General features: G+C 38.5%; 2 protein-coding genes across 3 annotated transcripts in view; one reads left to right on the top strand and one right to left on the bottom strand.

Annotated features, from left to right (window-relative positions):
- The window catches only part of LOC143033385 (guanylate cyclase 32E-like), a 40,956-nt gene extending 30,004 nt beyond the window's left edge, over window positions 1–10,952 (top strand). The window contains exons 22-24 of the mRNA XM_076198736.1: window positions 3,445–3,543; window positions 5,275–5,400; window positions 5,876–10,952. Of these exons, the coding sequence (XP_076054851.1) occupies window positions 3,445–3,543; window positions 5,275–5,400; window positions 5,876–7,398 (1,748 nt within the window). The 3' untranslated portion in view covers window positions 7,399–10,952. The remainder of the gene's footprint in view (window positions 1–3,444; window positions 3,544–5,274; window positions 5,401–5,875) is intronic.
- Window positions 8,415–21,151, bottom strand: LOC143033386 (beta-1,3-galactosyltransferase 6-like). Of its 2 annotated transcripts, none has more exons than XM_076198737.1 (2): window positions 21,043–21,151; window positions 8,415–13,313 (listed from the first exon to the last, which is right to left on the bottom strand). In XM_076198737.1, the coding sequence occupies exon 2, from the start codon at window positions 13,295–13,297 to the stop codon at window positions 12,245–12,247; it is 1,053 nt and encodes a 350-aa protein (XP_076054852.1). In that variant the 5' UTR covers window positions 13,298–13,313; window positions 21,043–21,151; the 3' UTR covers window positions 8,415–12,244. The 2 variants fall into 2 exon arrangements, with proteins under 2 accessions (XP_076054852.1, XP_076054853.1); XM_076198738.1 differs by lacking the exon at window positions 21,043–21,151 and adding an exon at window positions 17,587–17,706.
- Between the last annotated feature and the right edge of the window lie 238 nt (window positions 21,152–21,389).

The following is a 21,389-nucleotide window of genomic DNA, read 5'->3' on the forward strand; positions in this document are numbered from 1 at the left end:
ATGAGAGTAGCTAGAAGTGACTTTGTCTTTGAGTTCTGTGATGACAAAGAGAAGAACAAAGAACAGTGCTAAGGTAGATAAACTGCACACCTCATTACACAAGCCTACGTGGAAGAGGTTGGCAGTTGACATAACCTACTATCGATGGGACGTGTACCTATTGATGGTTGAATGTGGCCCAGGATAATTCGCCATCTGGCCGGAACTGAAAACAGAGGTGGTAGAGGAAATTGCACAGGTGATGAATGAGATGTTTCTGAAAAGGGGTCTAGTGGATGAAGTCCTGATGGATAATAGCACCACGTTTTGATTCCAAGCACTGAAAGAAATGCTGGAGAAGTGGAGCACGAGATGTTTCTTTAGGGATGCTTCCTGGCTGATCGGGAATGGAATAGTAGAATGACACCTTCTCACTATCAAATCCATCACCAAAAGGGAACTAATACCACCCATGGAGGCAGTTTCTGGTATAATACATCCCCTAGGTCAAGCCAAGACAAAGACTCAGTTCCAATGCACCACAAACTTGATATGCTTCTACTCAAGACTAATAGACATAGTGCAAGAAAGAAACGGATGGGCTGATTGTGCATTCCTAGACTTGCAAAAAGCATTTGACAAAGTACCACACAGAAAACTACTAAAAAAAACTGGAACACATAGGAGGAATACGAGGGAACCAACTAAAATGGATGGAGGACTTCCTGACTGGAAGAAAGATGAGAGTAGTACTCGGAAGAATATTCAGATTGGAAAGAGGTGATCAGTGGAGTACCGCAAGGATCTGTACTGGCTCCAATAATGTTTGCTATCTATATGAATGATATGGACGAGGGCGTGAACTGTTACATGAGCTTCTTTGCTGATGACGCCAAACTGTTAAGGAAAGTAGAAACTGATAAGGACTGTGAAGCACTGCAAGAAGATCTGAATAGGGTATGGAACTGGAGTCAGAAATGGGAAGTGGATTTTAATACTAAGAAGTGTAGCATAATGGAGTTTGGAAAAAGCAAAAACAGAATATCAAGAAAATACACAATTGGAACCAAGGAAGTAAAGAAAGTAGGATCCGAAAAAGACTTGGGAGTTATTATCACAAACGACTTGTCCTATTATACACAGATTAACAAAATTGTCGGGGAGACTTACAACTTGCTAAGATCAATAAAAGTGGCTTTTGCTTACCTGGACGAAGACATGATAAAAAAAATATTGGTTACATTGATAAGGCCTAGACTAGAGTATGCGGCGACATTGTGGTCCCCCACTACCAAAAAGAACATAAAGAAAATAGAAAGAATCCAAAGAGCAGCTACAAAAATGGCACCTGCACTTGCAAACCAATCATACAAGGAGAGATTGGCTAAACTGGAGCTACCGACACTGGAGCAAAGAAGAGAGAGAGGAGACCTACTGACCATCTACAGAATCATGAAAGGCACAGAGATACTTGATAGAGAAGAATTACTAAACTGGGACAAGAGAAACACAAGAGGACATGGAAGGAAATTAAGAAAACATAGCTATAGAAGAGAACTGAAGAAAAACAGTTTTCCACTTAGAGTTTTAGACACTTGGAACAAACTGGATAATGAGATAGTAAGCGCAAAAACCATTCACGAGTTTAAAAGCAAACTAGACACAGAGAGATACAATGGCGGGACAACACGAGCATAGCTCCCCTTCCCGCAAAATACAACTAGGTAAATACAGTGAGCCATATTCAAATATGAATGGCAACATCCCAGGGTAGCACCAGTGCAACCAGCCAATGCTAAAGAAGGTGTCGCCTCAGTACAGGTGGGGGAGGAAGTATGGGTGAAGCCAAGGGATAATAAGTGCACCTCACAGTGGACGAGAGGTGCCATAATGAAGATAAACTCGAGGATCAACATTCCTGTCAAGGGAGTGCCACAACATATCCTGGATCTTCGTGTAGTGGATGGTGGGGAAAACAATGAAGAGAGATACAACACTGCAGTGGATGGGGGGGGGGGCAGCACCTCAACAACTGCAGCGTAATAGATGGCCTCTGGGATGGCTGAAGGAATACAAAGTAGGAAGAAGAGGAGATGGAAAAAATAAAGAATAGGTTGATCTCGAGATCAAGGGGGGAGTATGAATGTGGTGCAAGTATGGTGTGCAGTTGGCACCCTGGCACAGGGTCAAAGGTGAACAAGGAGAGAGAAGGGAAAAAGTGAGAAAGGACAGTAGAAGAAATATAGAGAATAATTAGCTAAGGTAAGATTGTATGATTAGATAGGCATTATTAGTGAGAAAGAAGCTAGAAGTCACTTCATCACTGGGTCCTGCAACAATGAAGAGAAGAATGAAGAAAAGTGCTATGGTAAGTGAACTGCACCTCATTACACAGTCTCTGCTCCCTACAAAACCACTGGCACAATCATTCCTTCATGCAACTTTCTCTCTGTATTTATCCCCAAATGCCTATTTCTCATAAAAAAAATTCACTCCACTCAGACATTTACAAACATTCTTTACACTATAATTCACCTCCACATCCACTCCACCATTTGCTACCATATGAAATCCTCGATAATTAAAAAACTTCGCTTCCTCAACCATCTCATCATTCACACTCTAATTTAACCTGCCATCATTATCACTTTACTTTTATCCACATTCATCTCTCACATACCCTTTCAAATCCAGTCACCAGTTGTTTCAATCTTTCTTCAGAATCCTCCACAAACACAGTATCTTCCATGAATAACAATTGGTTCACTTCCCATGTCTTACCATTCTCACATATCCATTGCAAACCTATGGCTAACACTTTTGTTCAATTCCTTTACCACATCAACCATACACACATTACATAACCATGGCAACATCACACAACACTGATGTAGATCCATATACACCCCAAACTTCAACTATTACCAACCCTATCATGAAAACTTTTGACTGCTTTCACCAAATTTCCCCCAATTCTATGCATTTGTAACATGCTCCACAGAATTTCTCCATCAACCTTATCATATGCCTTTTCCAAATACATGAAAAAAATCCTTACCTTTTGCTAGATATTTCTCACATACTGTCTTAATCAAAATCTTGATCTGTGCACCCTCTTCTCCAATCATTCCTTCTGTTCTTCTCCTTGTCCTTTCAGTTAGCACATAATCATACACCTTAATGACCACACTCAACAGACTGATCCCTCTAAACCAACTACATTCATATTTATAGCCCTTCTCCTTGTATAGTGATAACAATATTGATTTAATATATTATGATTGCAATTCTGAGTCATTTGGTTAGTTATAATTAAAAATTCAGGTTTATTTTTTATTTATTTATTATTATTTTTTTTTTTCAAGAGTTGATTGATCTATGAACTTCCTGTCCCCTTTGCATTTTTTCTTTTTCTTCTTTGTTCTTTTTATGATAAGTTTTATATTGTTTTCAATTCTGATACAGGGCCAGTGTGTGCAGGAGTGGTGGGACTTAAGATGCCCCGATACTGCCTCTTTGGAGACACTGTCAACACAGCATCAAGGATTGAATCCACCGGACATTGTGAGTTACTGAAAAGAATTAGACTTAGGAAGAGTAACAAAAGCAATGAGAGGAGAAAGAAGAATTTGGGAAATGAGGAGAATAGGGCAAGTGGGTGCTGAAGGGATAGAGATGATGGTGAATTTAACAAGAAATACAGGAGAGACAGGATAAGGAGCAAAAAATTAAATGAAAAAGAAGGGAGCAGCCAAAGAGTATGCAAATCAGCAACATGGAAGAAGTAAGAATAAATGCTGAGAATATGCAAGAAACTGAGATGAATATAGAGAACTGCTTCAAGGTATTGGCAAAAGATACTATAAATGTAAAATGGGGAGATATGAAAAATGCATTATTGAAAGCAGTTAAGTAAATGCTTGAAAAGAAAATTCAACCCCAAAAACTGTTGATTTGATACAAAATAGGATAGAGCAACCATAGTAAGAAGAAAGGACTAGGTAATTTTAATTGCTGCCTTGAGTTTCAGTTAGTGACGAACCTAAAGCCCCACAATGGCTGACAAGAGTCCTCAGACCCTCTCAAAGACCTCTCTGGGACAAACCTTGACTGTTGTCTGTGTTGTATTAGAGTGGGGTTGTTTCCATGTCACTGGCTAAGAATGGTAGGGAAAAGGGAGGAGTCATTGGTTACCAGCTCTCCATTTGTGAAAAAGTGTAAGAAATACAGTTGAAACTGATAGAGATCTTGGATCTAGTCTGGAGACTGAATCTTAGCACTTCAGAACTGCACTTCTTGATGTAGGTGAAGACGTTGACAGGTTTTGAAAATGGGTAGCATCACTGTCCATCTTGCAGGACCACTTCATGTCTTTGGTCCATAGAATCAATAATATAAAGGATTACGAAGGCGGAGCATGCCGACAGGAGACCTTTTGGTCCATATCTAGATCGGATGCGAAAAAAATCATAATAATAATAAAATAATAAATAAAAACTATAATAATGTAAATAAATAAAATAGATAAATGCATAGGTATAGTTAAATAATAAACAAACAGGTAAATAGTAAATAATAATAAATTGACATATAACTAATACTAAATGAAAATCAAACAGACAATTGATAACAAAACAAAAACAAATAATATAAAACAAATTATAATCATTACAGCATCTTGCTTAGGTGTTTATATAAATGATTCTTAAAGCTTTGAACTGAACTACATTGCACTACCTGTGCAGGAAGTTTATTCCATTCATTAACTACAAGGTTGGCAAAGTTGTTTCTACCTATTTCCAAATTGAATCTATTTCCGGACAGTTTGAGACCATTGTTTCTTGTCTGATTCTCATTCAATGTGAAAATTTTGTCACTTTTGATGTTGTCAATTCCCTTTAGAATTTTAAAGGCCTGTATCAAGTCACCTCTGAGTCTACGCTTCTTTAGGGAAAACAGATTAATATGTTTTAGTTGATTTTTGTATGATTTATTTTTGATATTTGGAATCAGTTTTGTGGCTCACCGTTGTACTTTTTCCAGTCTGTCAATGTCTTTAATGAGATTCGGTGACCATATGGAAACAGCATATTCCAAATGTGGACGAACTAACAACTTATATAGCTTGTTAATGAGTGATGGACTTTTGAAATCAAAAGATCACGCAATCAGTCCTAGAATCTTATTTGCTTTCTCAGAAGCTGAAATACACTGCTTGGATGATTTGAATCATTACTGATAATTATGCCGAGATCTTTTTCATTATAGATCATTGTCTTCCATTTCAAATTTCAGCACTGAGGATTCACTGCTCAAATACATGCCGTGTACTTCTTATCAGAATTGGAGGCTACATTCTTGAGGAACGTGGAGTCATCAAAGTCAAGGGAAAGGGAAATATGACAACATATTGGCTTATAGGTAAGTTCATGGCTTCTTATAAGTAAGCATAGTTGCAAATGTCAAGTCACAGTTTTGTTACTGGGTTAATTTTTCTTGTTATTGTCTCTTGGGACTATGTTAAGACAGTCAGCAGAGGGCTGTCTCCATATTCTTTATACATTGTCAAAATAATCATATCACAGATGGTTCAGCACATTTTTACCCCCAAAAAATGATGTATGGAAAATAATACTATCAAATAGTCAATTAATCTGTTGTCATAGATCTCTATTGCAGTAGCTTTGTAGTCCCCAGGAAACTGGCAACAGCCACCAGTTCAGCCCATATGTCACACAGTGAAGAAATTTTGTGCTGCTGTCTGAAAAAGTGAGTGCAAGACAGTAAATGGCTTGTTGAAAAGGGTAAGAAATTATAGATTAAGGCAGATATGAACATGGTCATATACATGCTTTGATGCTGAATTAATGTAAATATCGTACATGTTCTATTACAGGAGAGGAGCCAGGAAGAAGACACCGCAAAAGATCATTTGATCAAAGCCTGAAGAAGGAAGAGATCTTAACCACATCAACAGTGGCACCTTCAATTAATTTCAGTTTAAATGAAATATCCCGAAGAAATGATGTGGTTAGAAGTTCAATAAGAAGGAATCGAAGTCCTCAGTCAAGAATACTAAGTCCAGGATCACCCAAGAAACTTCGCTTTTCTGCATCCATGGATATGACATCGATGGTAAAGAGTGTCACACAGTGTTCTAAAAGAGATTGCATAGTCTCATCAGCCAGTGTTTGTTTAGATGACTTAAACCTTGGAAATTATTCAAGAGCCCCCAAAAGAAACTCTTGTCCATGCATTAAGGATGCATCCAGAATAACAAGACAAAGAAGACCTGGACTTGTGTTAGAAGAATGCCTACCAAACAATAATGATGGCAGTGAATCTGCCATAATCATGAACACCGAGGGAAAGCAGAGACATCTTGAAAACAGTAGTCCTCTTCTCAGCTACTCTGAGATGTCTTCCTCAAATGTTGATTTAGAGCTCTATAGAGAAAAGGGTCAGTTTGTATGCACAGACACATCATCAAATGAAGTCACCTCAAAGCCTGTTAGCTTCACCAACACAAAGAGAAATGGAAGTATACATGTTTCAGCCATGGTAACAGAAGCACCATTGAACATATCCACCTATTCACCACCTACCTCTACCTCACTGGTATGGTCCCAAGCTACTTCACTTTTAGGATCAAGGACACCAACTATGACAGCTCCCAGCCCTCATGTGACCCATCAGCCTTTAAAATTTGTTCATTCTGACCCACAAAATCAGCATCAGCCACTGCAACATTCCTCTCATATTCACCAGGATAAGAAGCAGCAGCAGCAACAGTATCAATATCAGTTCCAGATTTCAGCATCCGATTCCAATTCTTCCTTCAATAATCATACAAACAAAGAGACAGTTTCCATAGAATGGCTTAGTCATCGAGACCAAAAATCTTCATTATTAAATCATTTTCCATTAAAGTCACATGCCTCAGTTCGAAGTTTGCCTTCTCGTTCAGTTTTCACAAAAGTTGTTTCTAGTTTACTTCCACCTTCATCAACTGTATCAGATCAGCCTGTCCTTCCAGAAAGGCCAGACAGGTTTCTTATATCCTTAAGAGAAAATAGTGAGCTTAATACTTCAAAAACAGTCACTTCAGAAATGCCCACTGGCTTAAAGTCAACTAACCCACTAAAAGCTGCTGAGGGCCTTTCATATCATTTACCGGTTGCCACAAGGAACCACTTTTATAAAAGTGAATGCAAACATTACCAGATTACTAAGAGAAAACCCAATTTTGAATATAGAAATGATAAATACTGCTGTGATGATACTAGTGACATTTATGTTCATGAAAATTGTGTTGGATGTACTAGTGACAGTGAGGAATCGTCTCCTTTGTTATCACCAACAGTTAATTATGATGTAGTCAGTGAACACGACAAGTGTGACAGAGAAACACCAGTGTGATGAAAATTAGAATTAATGAATACTGAACACTTGACAAAATTTGGTGTTTTCATGATTACCCTTCCAACAATCTAATTCTTCAAACTTATATGTAATATGCTATTCACCAAAGGTAAACTAAGTTTGAAAGAGGCAAATGCTGTGCATATATAGCATACTCTTTCAAGAAAGTTTAATCTGGCTTCTTTTCTGACTATCTTTTTGTATGCTATAAGTTGCACCGTTATATTACTATAGGTGTGACATTCATCATGAGGTGCTTGCATTATAGTGTCTACTAGTGGTATATAAAGTAATATACAGCACTTTCTTCACAATGTGTTGTACTAACTTTTTTAAGTTGTAAAATTAACTTATGACATACTGTATATGTTTGCATTATGGATTGTATTTTGCTTTATAAAGAATTAGTATAACAAAACCCACAAAATTATCAAGTTTAGACTGATGTTGGTCTACTGTTATGACATGCTGACGTTTGCTTCAAAGAACTATGTGGACCTAAGTTCACTCCATAAGTCACTGTTGCTAACATTTGCCATGGTGTTTTAGCATCATCTTTGTATTTTCTAGCATAACCTCCTGAAGTAGAACAGGAATACAAGTAATTTTATATGTACAGTATGAATCATTGGGGTACTTTATGATAAAAGTCTAAATAAATGTACAATATTGGACTAGTAACACAAAACAGAATATTTCTACAAGACTTCTGAACAAGAAAAACCTTATGAAATTAGAATTTAAATATGCAAATATATATATGATAAACATTTAGAGAAATTACATGGTACTACATCACCATAGCTTAGTCTTAGAGGACAGCACATCATTCGTTTCAGCTTGATTTTGTATGATGCATCAGTCTAGGAGTTGAATTGAGAACCCTTTGTCAGGGTAACACTGGAGTCTTTCCACTGTATTTCTATCATGCTTAAATACTTGAACCAGTAGTGAAAGCATGGATAACAATAAAGAACAGTTTAGATAAAAGGCAATAATAATATCCTTAAACATCACAATAAACATGTACTTTATTTCTTTACATCACTACAACAAATTTTGTTCCATGTTCTGTTATATAATTTATAAATAAAGTCAGTAACTGCAATATCTCTAAGCTAATAAATAAAATATATACGTGCATTGGTCTTTCTCATGGTATACAGAAAGCTGAAGTCCACACTATTTTTTTTTTTAACTAACATGAAGAAAAGTATAAAGTAGTACAATAATGTAATGTCAGTGCCATCATTAATTTTTTTTGTTATAGTCTATATTTGACAATTTAATTTAGCAGAACTGAAGGAAGTGTATACCTGTCAGAAGGAAGCTTGTAATAGAGAGATGGGTGGAACACCCCTAAGAGCATAACTGCCAGTTAACCATCCAAAAATCAAACTCATGTCCTCACCTAGTACCTGGTCCCTGGAATAAGCTCAAGTTCACTCACACTATCCTAATTCACAATTATTTTCCTGCCTGTCTTTTTTTCACAAGGAGAGAAGTGTCCAATACCTGCTCCACAGATTCTTTTGCAAGCCAGTGATTAATCAATTTGTTGCCCCTGATCTTTCTAGTGGAGACCCACAGCTCCCAGTTAAATGACAACAGCCATTAGATAAGCCCACATGTCACACAAGGATGATATATTGTAGTCTGAATAAGACTAGAGCAGGGCAATGTAGGATGTGTCCTGTATATTCCATGGGGTGATTGCATCTGGGGTAATATGCTTCTGTGGCTGGCCTATTATGTGTTGGTATGGTTTCAAAGCTAAATGATGACCTGAATGCAGTCATGCTAGTGTGATTCTTCATTGTTGTAGGATGGATTTCTCTGTAGGGCTATTGTGAGGGAGTCTGAAGTAAAGAGTTTAGTGGTTTGCCATGTAATGCTTGTTTTGTGATCCGAGTGCGTGTTTTTGTGTTACATAGTGCAAGTGGAAGGTTAAAGATTATTCCAGTGAGTATTTCATTATATTCAGTTGGTTGTGCTTGAGTTATGTACATACATATACCAAGGCTTTTTCCCCCTTACAAGGGAGGTAGCCAAAAAGGAAAAGGCATAAAATCATTCGTACCCATTCCATCCCTGAATACACTCCACACCCCTCCACCCTCCCTCTTATCTTAGCACCTCCCGGTGATGAGTTATGTGATGAGCTGAATTAGTGGGGTTGAGGGCTTTTACATAGAACTGTGTGCCTACCATTTTCATTGTTCTTCTATGGAATAGATTTTGGTTTGTGTGTGTACATGTTCTATTAGGGTGGTTTTAGTTTATCCTATTACCATTCTTAATACTTTGTTATGTATAGTATGTGGGGAACCCTGCTGGTGAGACAGTCAAGTGTGGTTCCTATAAACTGGTTGTAGGCTGTTGACCAAAACCAGTGTTTACCAATAACCTTGTTACATTTATTTTCTTGGTGATTTTCATTGTAACATCCTTGATGTGTGTGGTGGACATGTATATATCAAAAGTGAGGATCAGTATTTAAAGGCTCTTGTCCAATGGAATGAATTGGCCATTCAATTTTACTGTTAGAGGTTTGATTTATGATTATCCAGCATGATCATTTCTAAGGGAAGACCTTCATTCTATTGTGTCTTAGCCAGTTCTAATTCGTCCAAGTTTGTTTGAATGTTCTTAGCAGCTGTTCTATAGTAGCTCTATTATTCTTATGGACTGGTGTTCACTACTATTTCTGTCTTTGTGCACAACGTTACACCACTGTCACACATTATCTTTTATGCTGGTTTAGAATGTCAAGGACATTTAAAGTTTACTGAAAAGGCCTGCTTTTTGAAGGAAGTGGAGAAACGATACAGGTATTGGTGTTTTTCCACCCATGATTTGATGTAGAGTATGCCATTAGCAGTTACTGAGTCTATCAAAAGAAACATGAGGATGAAGCCTTTATTAGCAAGACATTTTGCTTGTAAGAGCTTTATCAAGTACACATATTCTTATAAGTTTTGTGTTCCATGACTATGTAGTTAATAAAACTCAATGAGTGAAATGTATAAAGACCAAGTCCTAACATGGTATTTTTTTTTATTGGTGCAGAATCATTGTTGTTTGAGTATTAAAAATCCCAGAGCAGCTGGCTTTTGTTAAGTGTTGTGTAAACTGGATATTCTAGTAGTATGTGTGATATTGTGAGGAGAACTTCACCTTGGTAATTGGAAGGGTCATTTCACATCATCAAGTGGCCATGTGTGAGGCTGGAGTTTCTTGTTCTTCAGCATAATAGAGCTGTTTCAAAACACTTGTGCTGATGTGGTGACAGCCATGGATGAATATGAGTTTTGATTGTTTTTATATGATCTATTGGATGTTGTTCTCAACATCTTTGCCACATGTTTAGCATTGCTGATTGAAGGACTGTTGCTGGCAGTGAATGGAGATATTGAAAGGATTGGATGTCACTTTCCAAGCCACCTGGTCAGCTTCTTTATTGCTGGTATCCCTACAAAAGCTGGCACCCAGTTGCTGTGCTGGGTTATTATTTTAAGATTATCTGCATTGGTGAGATCTTTGGTTTAACACAAACAAAGCCAAGTTCCTACATATGTCACAAATGCTCTAGCCTAATTACATATGCACACACATCCATACATCAATATTGTGAGAAGACCTAAAATTCAGCTGGAGTTGACAGAGAGAGATTTTAGGCCCAGTCTATAGAAGGAGTGTCAGTCCACCTGATGGAGGTGAAGAGGTTGGGGTCAACAAGTCTTGAAAATAGGTAGCTCCACTGTTCATCCTGCAGGACCACCACAAGCATGGAAACATACTCCCGATAAAACTAATGGCATACAAAATTAGCACACTGCTTCAAAACAATCCTATGCAAACACAAAAGTATACTCCCACCTTTTATACACTACGAACACAACACATAGGTGGCCCATCACAATTACATAAAAGCAGTTCCTTAAACAATTCAAAAGAAACCAAACAATCACTAAGGCACACTAGAATAACATTAGCCACCTACAGACAGGTCACCACCCAACCTAAACAATACAGAATCAGCTTGGTAACAGACATCACATGCCCCAGATGCAACTATCACACAGAAGATGCACATCTTACCTTACACTGCCCAACATTTGTTAACTTACAATATAAAAACTCTTTCCAGAGTAACCTATGGACCAATCCAGTGGCCATGGTCAAATTTCTTGGGGGTCACAGGTATGCAAGAGAAATTTAAGGCTACAGACCACATGATTAATGGTTTGATGAATCAAAGACTCCCTTCAGATCAGGCTTTGCCCTGTGACTAAGTAAAATCAACAGGCACTAGCCAGAACAAATCAATGAAGTGCGAGACAAAATTTAAAAGGACTACTGAACAAGTTGAATTTGAAATTACCTCCAGTGTTATATTTGTACTTGCTTTTCTAAAAACTATATACTACCTCACCATGCATACATTCATTTTACTGTTACCTACAAGAAAGGTCTAAAGGCAGTTTACAATATAAAATTGAACATATGCATTTATGAAAAAAATAATAGATCTGTATTCAGGAAGACATCAACACTCAAGTTTCACAATATTGGTTCAGATCTATATGACTATTTTACATAAACCTTTGAAAATTGCCATTTAGGTCATTCATAATAATATTCACTTTTGTTTCTTACATAATCATCACATAATATCATTAGGAACTGCTTGGTTGAGTATATAATTTTACTCAAAACCCCTCATCATTTACAAGTAATACATTTGAAATAAAAATACTTTATATAGAAATATCATATCACATTAAAACAATTACCTATTTACATGGCCTCCTATTACACAACTACTATGAATATCTACTTCTTAAGGTATACTACTATCATTTCTTACACAGCAATGTGAAGGGGGTACATTCCAGTTATATTTGTATGAGTTGCGAACTTTGAATTGCTCCTTACAAATGAAACCACTAGTTTTCAGAGAGATATGCTTCTCTCTCATGTGTAGTGTGCTTTGTTTGTGAGTAACAAGGTAGTCATTATGACAGCCCCTTGACTTATACTCAGTGTCAAACCGAGCATCATGAACTCTGTGCAGGTCCAAGGGAGCAAGCCATGTACCAAGAGAAACATCTTCACTGTTGTATAACTTGAGGTACTTGGCATTTGTTGCAACAAAAGCAACTAAATCTGATGACAAAACATAACCACCTCCAAGAGCATATGGCAAATAGTGATCACACAATATCCATTCTCTTTCTTTCCATGGTCCTGTCTTTTTGGGAGTAGCCCTTCCATCAAAGAAACCCCAATAAAATCTCTGCTTGTATGGAATATTCATGAGCTCTTTATATACCTGAGAAATTTGGACAAAAGTGTCATCATCACACTTAAGTAAAAACCTGAACTTTATATGATAATGCACAAACACAAGTGAAGCAAGTAGTTTTTTAGTTAATGCCTGGTATGAATCAATAATGCTGTTTATCATTAGCAGATCTTTGAACCTCTTCTGTTCAGATTGGATTGTTGTATTCAAACCATCTGTCAAACTTGCCGAGCCAATCACAAACAATGGCATCACATCATCTTCCATTTCACTCATCCATGTCTGTCTGATGACATTCCTCTGTTCTACATTCCCTGGTGCAGTCAAGACAAGAATGACAAGAAACACATTATCCTGTTTCTTAATTACTTCCTTTCCCCATATTCCTAACCAAGCACTGCTGTCCTCTACTTCATTCTGTTTCATTTTTTCAGCACAATGCTGAACATTACATTTTGTGGGGTCCACAGAAATTAGGGTGAAGAGACTTCCTGCAATGAAGGCTGCCAAACAAATAAGAGATACAGTCAAGTTGCGGAGGAATAGGCGAATCAGGGGCAGGCCCCTAAAACTACGACGAATGTTCATGCCATAGATTCTGAACCTGAAAAAAAGTAATAAATCAAAATAATTGCATCAAGTTTACACCCATAAGTTACAAAAAATAAATAAATACATACATATACCAAGGCTTTTTCCCCCTTACAAGGGAGGTAGCCAAAAAGGGAAAGGCATAAAATCATTTCCACCCATTCCATCCCTGAATACACTCCACACCCCTCCACCCTCCCTCTTATCTGAGCACCTGGATGACGGGTCATCCCTGCACCTTGTCCACTGCCCTGGGTCAGAGGCAGTGTCGCAAGACACAGCACATCCACAGCAAGGCCGCTTCATTAAATCTGCTAACCCCCCCCTCTCCGTCCCCCCCCACTGCATAAAAGGAGAGGACAGGGAGAAATCCCTTTGGGCTGCGTCAAATTTTGCTCACACACACTACCCCACCCCCCTCCCCTTGCCCCCCCGCCCATTCCACCTCATGCAATCACATCATCCATATACAACCATTCTCCATTCACCCCTGTCTTCTGTCCTCTCCCGTCCTTCCTCAACAGACATTCCCCTCTTCCCCAAAGCCCCCTTCACCCCATCCATCCACCTCATCCTAGGACGTCCCCTCATGTTCACTCCCTCCACATCTGCCTTCCATACCTCTTTTACTAGTCTTTCTTCACTCATTCTTTCCATGTGTCCAAACCATCCTAATATTCTTTCATCAACCCTATCTCCCAGCTCCTTTTCCACCCCTGTTCTCCTCCTCATTTCTCACTCTATCTAGCCTAGTAACCCCCATCATACTTCTCAGACACCTCATCTCAAACACATTCAAACTCCTCTCTTCTTCTCTTATGTTCCATGTTTCTGCCCCATACAGTGCTGTTGGCACAATCACTCCTTCATACAGTCTCCTCTTAGCATCCATTCCCAAATGTCTATTCCTCATTACACTCTTTAATCCACCAAGGCATTTACTCGCTTCTCTCAATCTACATTCTACCTCCACCTTCACTCCACCTTTTCCTGCCACATTTGCACCCAAGTATCTAAAACTATCCACTTCCTCCAGTCACTCTCCCTTAATGCTCACTTCCAGTCTACTGCCACTTTCACCCCTTGTACATCTCATCACCTTACTTTTACCCACATTTATCTTTAGCTTTCTTCTATCACATACTCTCCCAAACTCTGCCACCAACTTCCTCAATCCCTCCTCCGATCCTGCCACAAGTCCAGTGTCGTCCGCAAACAACAGCTGGCTCACCTCCCACTTTTCTCCATTTTCTTTAACCATCTCCAATCCCTGACCCACTACCCTTGCATTTACCTCTCGCACCACCCCATCCATGTATTAGTTGAACAGCCAGGGCGACATAACGCATACTTGACGAAGTCCCACCTTTACCTCGAACCACTCACTCTCTCCATTTCCAATCCTGACACAAGCTCTACTACTCTCATAAAAACTCTTGACATCTCCTAGAAGCTTTCCTCCTATCCCGTATATCTGCATAACCTCCCACAGTGCCTTTCTGTCTACCCTATCATAAGCCTTTTCCAGATCCATAAAAGCCCAAAAAACATTCTTCCCCTTTCCTATAGCTTTCTCACATATCTGTCTTACCACAAAGATCTGATCTACACAACCTCTACCTGTCCTAAATCCACTGTTCCTCACCAATTACTCCTTCTGTTCCTCTCCTAATCCTCTCAATCAAGATCCTCCCATAAGCCTTCCCAACTACACTTAACAAGCTAATCCCTCTGAAACTACTACATTCACACTTGTCCCCTTTTCCCTTGTAAAGAGGAACTATACAGGCAGTCCTCCGGCACTCTACCCTCTCTCCAGCAAACATTAAATAACCTCACCAACCAGTCCACCATCACTGTACCTCCCTTTTTCAGACATTCTGCATGGCATCCATCCAGACCAGGTGCCTTACCTGCTTTCATCATCTTAACAACTGCCTTCACCTCATCCTTCCTTATTTCTCCTCCATTCTCCTCACTTATCACTCTTATTTTCTTCGCATTTCCCACTGCAGCTATCTTTCCCTCCCTATCCTCCTTCACATTTAGCAACTCCCTAAAATATTCTGCCCATCTTCCCCTTACTGCCTTCTCTTCCATTATCATCTCTCCACCTGCACCTTTTACCTTTTCTTCTCTACTTGATTCGCCTCCTCTTCCTCTCTTAATTTCTTTCCAAAACATCTTTTTATTACTTTCAAAATTTTCTGTCACACTCTTACCCCATTTCACATCTGCTCTCCTCTTTGCCTCCTTTACCTTTTGCTTTACTTCTTCTTTTCTTTGTACCTCTCATATGACTCCCTTGTCCTATTTTGTAACCAATCTGTGAAAGCTCGCTTCTTCTCTTCTACAACCTTCTTTGTTTCCTCATCCCACCATTCACTACCCTTTCTTCTATTTCTCCCTGTCCTTCTTGTTCCACACACCATCCTTGCACACTTTATGACTCCCTCCTTGAACCATCCCCATTCCTCCTCCACACCCAGCTCCACTCTATCCTTTACTCCCTCCCACTCCTCCTTCAGCTTCTTTTTGTACTCCTTCTCCTTTCCCTTTTCATTCAAAGAGTTCACTCTAAGAACCTCCCTACCTTTTGTCCCTTTCCTCTTTCTCCATCTATCCTCCACTCTCAACTTACCTTCCACCAAAAAATTATCTGATATTCCCCCACCCTCTCCCCTTAGCACATGTACATCCTTAACTCTTCCTATCATAATCCTATTTACCATTACATAATCCATTAGCATTCTATCTACCACCCTTCCCTCCACCACCCTCTCCCATGTGTACTTATGCTTGACTTTCTTCCGAAACACTGTGTTTGCTATCATCAACTTTCTTTCTAGACACATTTCCACCATCAACTCTCCACTACGATTCTTTCCTGGAACTCCACATTTCCCAACCACTCCATCGATTGGACCATTTCCTACCCTAGCATTAAGGTCTCCCGGTACTATTACATTTACATTTCTTCCTAAATCCTCTATGCTTGTTATTGTGGCAAAGTAGCATGCAGCTGATACTTTAGGGTCTATATGGGGTGCCCCTACGGACCAGAGCCACACATCATTTTGTTTATGATAGAGGAAAACTTTGTTCATAGAGAAATTATGACACTTATACTACGACTGTCCCTCCGTTATGCTGTCCACCAACCCCTTGTTGCTGTCCTGTACCATTTCTCTGAGTATTCTTTTTCTGTGGTGGGGGAATTCCCTGTGGTGGGGGAAAAGAATACTGCCACCAAGTATTCCCACTTGGATCGTAAGAGGTGAGAAGAAAGGGACGGGGAGTGGGACTAGGCATCCTTCTCCTTGTAGCCCCACAGGGGACATTCCTAAACAAAAAAGAGTAGGCATAAGAGGGTCTGGGAGTTTTCGGACCAGCACCCTAAGGTTTGGGTCTTTTAATGTGCGTGGATGTGGTACAGATGAGAGTAAAAGGGAAGAGATAGGTAGTATGTTTGTGAGAAGAAAGATGGATGTGTTGGCTTTGAGTGAAACTAAGTTGAAAGGAAAGGGTGAGTGTAAGTGGGAGGTTATCAGGAGTGAAGAGAGGGAAGGGGTGGCTATTCTAGTAAGTGAAGAGATAGGTAAACGGGTAGTGGAGTGGAAGGAGGTTTCCTCAAGGATAATGTGGATGAAGGTGAAACTAGGAAAGGAGATGTGGGTCTTTGTAAGTGCATATGGGCCTGGCAGTGAGAAGAGTGTAGAAGAAAGGGAGGCCTTTTGGATAGATTTAAATGAGTGCATAGAGGATTTAAGAAGAAATGTAATAAATAAATAAATAAATAAAAATGTAAAAATAATAGAACCACCAATGAGACCCTGCACATGGTGATCCTACAAGATGGGCACCTTCAAATCCCATTAATACTCTCAACTGTTACCATTTTTCCTACAAAATCACTCTTCAGTGAAAACACATAAGAAAAATTAATCATTTTGCCCCGAGTTGATGTCTTTTCAAATGAGCTGAATTTTGTCAGCTACTCTGAATTATCTATGCCTGACTCCCAGAGAGATCTAAGAATCCTTGTTGAAAATTTTTTAAAGTTCCATGACCATACAACACTAGATGTAATCAAAACAGCTAGGCTGCCCAACAACCTTCTCAAATCTACTCTGCCAATCAAAATACTTTATACTTATCTACAAAACTCGTATCAGACCCCTGTTAGAGTTTGGGTCCAGTAGTCTAGAACATGGGATATTTGAGTGATACGAGACTCCTGGAGTCTGCTCATTGCCAATGGACCAAGTAAACAGGTGGCCTCTGACCTTATTTATGTTGACCGCTTGTAGTCCCTCAAATTCTACAAGGTAGGCTGCTAAGAGCTGACCTCATTAGATGTTGGATAATCTTCAATAAATAATCCATCATCTCCCCTGCTGACCTCTTCATTACTTCTCTAGCCATTCATACTAGGGAGCCACAGGTACAAAATTTTTAAACCACATTCATCCAGGGACTGTAGACATTTTTATATGTAAAATATATCAACCACACTATAGAAAGGTGTGTTGCATCTGTATGACTGTTAGTAATTTTTACAAACTTCAAAATGTGGGATTTCCAACTTTAAGGCCAAGTGTCAGATTGTCAAAGTCTTGTGTATTCAAGACATTTTAAAAACCTGGTATTTACTTTTCTGTATGCAAGATTTTAATTTTCAAAACAATAAAATTCATAAATCCACTCTTTTCCCAGCAATAACTAGCATTTCTATCTTTGAGGACAAATCACACCAGATGTGGAGTCATGGAGGGTAGAGGAACCTGAGGCACAGTGGCAGTGCTGGGGGGGGATTTAGCCCCCCCAAAAAAGTGGCCAGCCCCCCCAAACTGAAATGAGCAAATTGAACATTTAAAACACTCATTGAAATAATTTTATTAAGTGGAATTTTTAATTGCCAGGGCTAAAGATTTGTCAGCCATCAGTGCTAGCTCTACCATTAACCCCCTCCCCTTCTGTAATGAGGATAATATATGTGTATTATCATATTACTATTAGCCCCCCCAAAAATTTGCTCAGCCCTCCTTAGCCTCCCCAACTAAAAATTCCTGGCGCCGCCGCTGCTGAGGCAAGTAGCAGAATGAAGGGATAGCAGAAGTTTAGTGATCAGTATTCTTTTTTGAGTGAATTTAGTCTCCAATTACAAAAGAATGCTCAGTGACTTGGTCTGTGGAGATGTCACTAAAATATCAAAAGCATAAAATATGCAGTAAATAGCCCAAACAGAGCCACAAATAGTGAACCCGCATGTTGAGAAATACTAAGTGCTCCTTACCTTGCGCAAGGTAAAGTGTACCTTGTACCCCTCAACCTAGGGCTACTCAGGCGTGGATACAAGGGGGGGGGGCCAGGGCCCCCCCATAACACCCCGAGTATGGTACACTCATCTCGAGTTTGATTCTCCTTGGATAAACACTTTTTAGTGCGAATTTATGATTTGAATTATATTTGTGATTTTACATACAATTATGAGCAAAACAGACTTAGGTTTCTGGACCAATCTCCAAGCCAACAGCATTATTCTTGGGGTTAAAATATCGGTTATCACTTATCGGTTCCCCCCCCCCCCAAATAACATTCCTGGATCCGTGCCTGGGGCTACTATATTCTTGCCAAGTTATTTCTGCTATTAATGTTCTTCACACTCTGAATGCCTCCATTCTGTCCTTCACGAATTTTTTATGAAAGAAATTCTTGTATTTAAGAAAGGAAAATAACAAAAATACTACCTTTACTCATTACCACACTTAGATCCACTTCTTCAGCAACAACCCAATGAGGTATTAAATGCACACATTTTATGTAGTCAATACATTTTAGAATTTTAGAGATACTCCTACAGACCACATTTGCACTGTATTTCTTTTTATAGAGGTTACTTTGCACTATTTTCTTTGTATACATAGGTACGAGGCTTTTCATTTTTTAATGAGCTATCTTTACTATGAAATTCATTCCTATAAATATATTGCTGCAAGCAAATAAAATCAGACTTTTTTATGGCAGAAAACTTGATTTGATACAAAGGCAATGGTGAAGGTGCCCAATGGGCTCCAGAATAGTGGGTATGTTGGTGATACTTGTTATTACTCATATGGTAGATATATGCCTTGCAATATTATTTTAGTTGTGCACACCTATGCAATATAGCATTAGAAAAATAAATATTAATTTTGTAAATTATAATACATGAACATAGTGTGCAATTTTCTTGGCTGAAATAAATAACAAAAAACATTGCTACAAGCAAATCTACTGACGAACAAAGCCACTAGGATATGATACGAACACCCTGTTGACATCTGTCCAGGCCAGACGATGGCTTTCATGTTGTGGATTGGGTGTTCTCCAACTCCAGATGATGTTAATGAGTGCTGTTACAAAGACAATAGGGCTTTCTTGGACTTTATGAGAGAACATGGGGTTCTGCCATCGTCTGTTAATTGCTCAAGGTACAATAATAATCAGGCCATCGGCATCCATGATGACAACAATGACCCTCATTATCTTTAGAATTTGGAGTACCAAATTACTAAATATAGGTTATGTAGGTTAGTTAGGTTAAGTAGGTTGGGTTAGGTTAAGTTAGAATAGAAGAATTGATCATCCATTCATTTCTTCACCCTCGGCATCTATCAAAACAAAGATGGCGTATCATTCAACCTCCATGACTTCATTCATTACCGGGTAGTAAATCAGTTTTAACAACTTTTTTGTTATAGATTTCCTCCATGAAAATCACATATTACATTATAATTTACAAAATCAATAATCAATTTTCTATTGCTATATCGCATAGGTGTGAACAACTAAATAATCTATTGCCTAATCTCCATTTTAAACTTCTACTGCAAATACCAACATGTACTGTAATAGTTTTCTAACTTAACTGTTTTCCCAAATTTGCTTGGACTGAGTCTTCCTTCTTTTTTGTCACAAAAGGACTAGTTTCTAAGAAAATTCGAAAATCAATTATGCATTAATTAGCATGGACAGGGATGAGGGAGCACATCATCTTTCTGGATAGAGCCACCACACTTCCAAATTCCTTGTCATCCTGGTAAACAAATTACTATTGTACTATCCTCATCAACTCTCTCCTACCTGTACGAGTCCAGCTCTTGAGTCTTGAGCATATTATTTTCCCCAGGGATAGAATTACTGTTCTTGGTACCAAAATATATTCTTCAGTATTACAGTAACACTGTGACTTTCTACCCGACAATCACCCATTTCATATATATTACATATATATACACATACATATATTGGATATAATTATTATGCCCCATATAAAGAACCTGACATATCATATTTCTAAACATAAACATTAGCTTTCATTTACCAGTTAGTTATAAACCAAAGCTGACAGTGAGTTTGTTAAAATCCCATTTAAACCTAACCCTTGAATATTATTTTTTTCATTTGCCAACATTTGCAAATTTAATAGGTTTCACTTTTAACACCTGCATAATCAGAGAAGTAATCGAACAAAGGTCAAGATCTATAGTTATGAAAAAATGCATTATTTCTGTAAAAACAACTTGTCAATATTATCGGTTAATTGGTTACACCCAAGTCAATTGTAAAAATATGAAAGTCTGAGGTAGCAGTCGGTGTTCAATTTCATCTATATAATCCGTTGTAGTTTATTCTTTTACAATGATGTACAGTCATATATTGCATAGGATATGAAAGCCGTAATACAACCATATACTCACCACTCGAATTCTCAAAAGTAGAATAGTGTTTGGGTTTGCGCGTATCCAGTGTTTTCAATCGAATGAGCGAGTTTAAGCAAGGAAAAAAATACCTAGCAACATTTGTATGAATACGATGATATGAAAGAATAAGGATGACGCCATGCATATTATAGATTTTTTCATAGTTCTCCCTTATTACCAGTGGTATAGCCAGGGGAGTACAGGGGGTACACCCCCCATAATACCTCGAGGTTAGAACGTTTTCTTTTTCCAAACTTAACTTAACCTTTGACATATTGCCAAAAATCACAATGGCACGTAGCATCCATGAACAACCACATCAATATATCGCACCGTATGTGCAG

Source organism: Oratosquilla oratoria, chromosome 15 (genome assembly GCF_046742065.1).
Source record: "Oratosquilla oratoria isolate Oo_2021 chromosome 15, ASM4674206v1, whole genome shotgun sequence".
NCBI lineage: Eukaryota > Metazoa > Arthropoda > Malacostraca > Stomatopoda > Squillidae > Oratosquilla > Oratosquilla oratoria.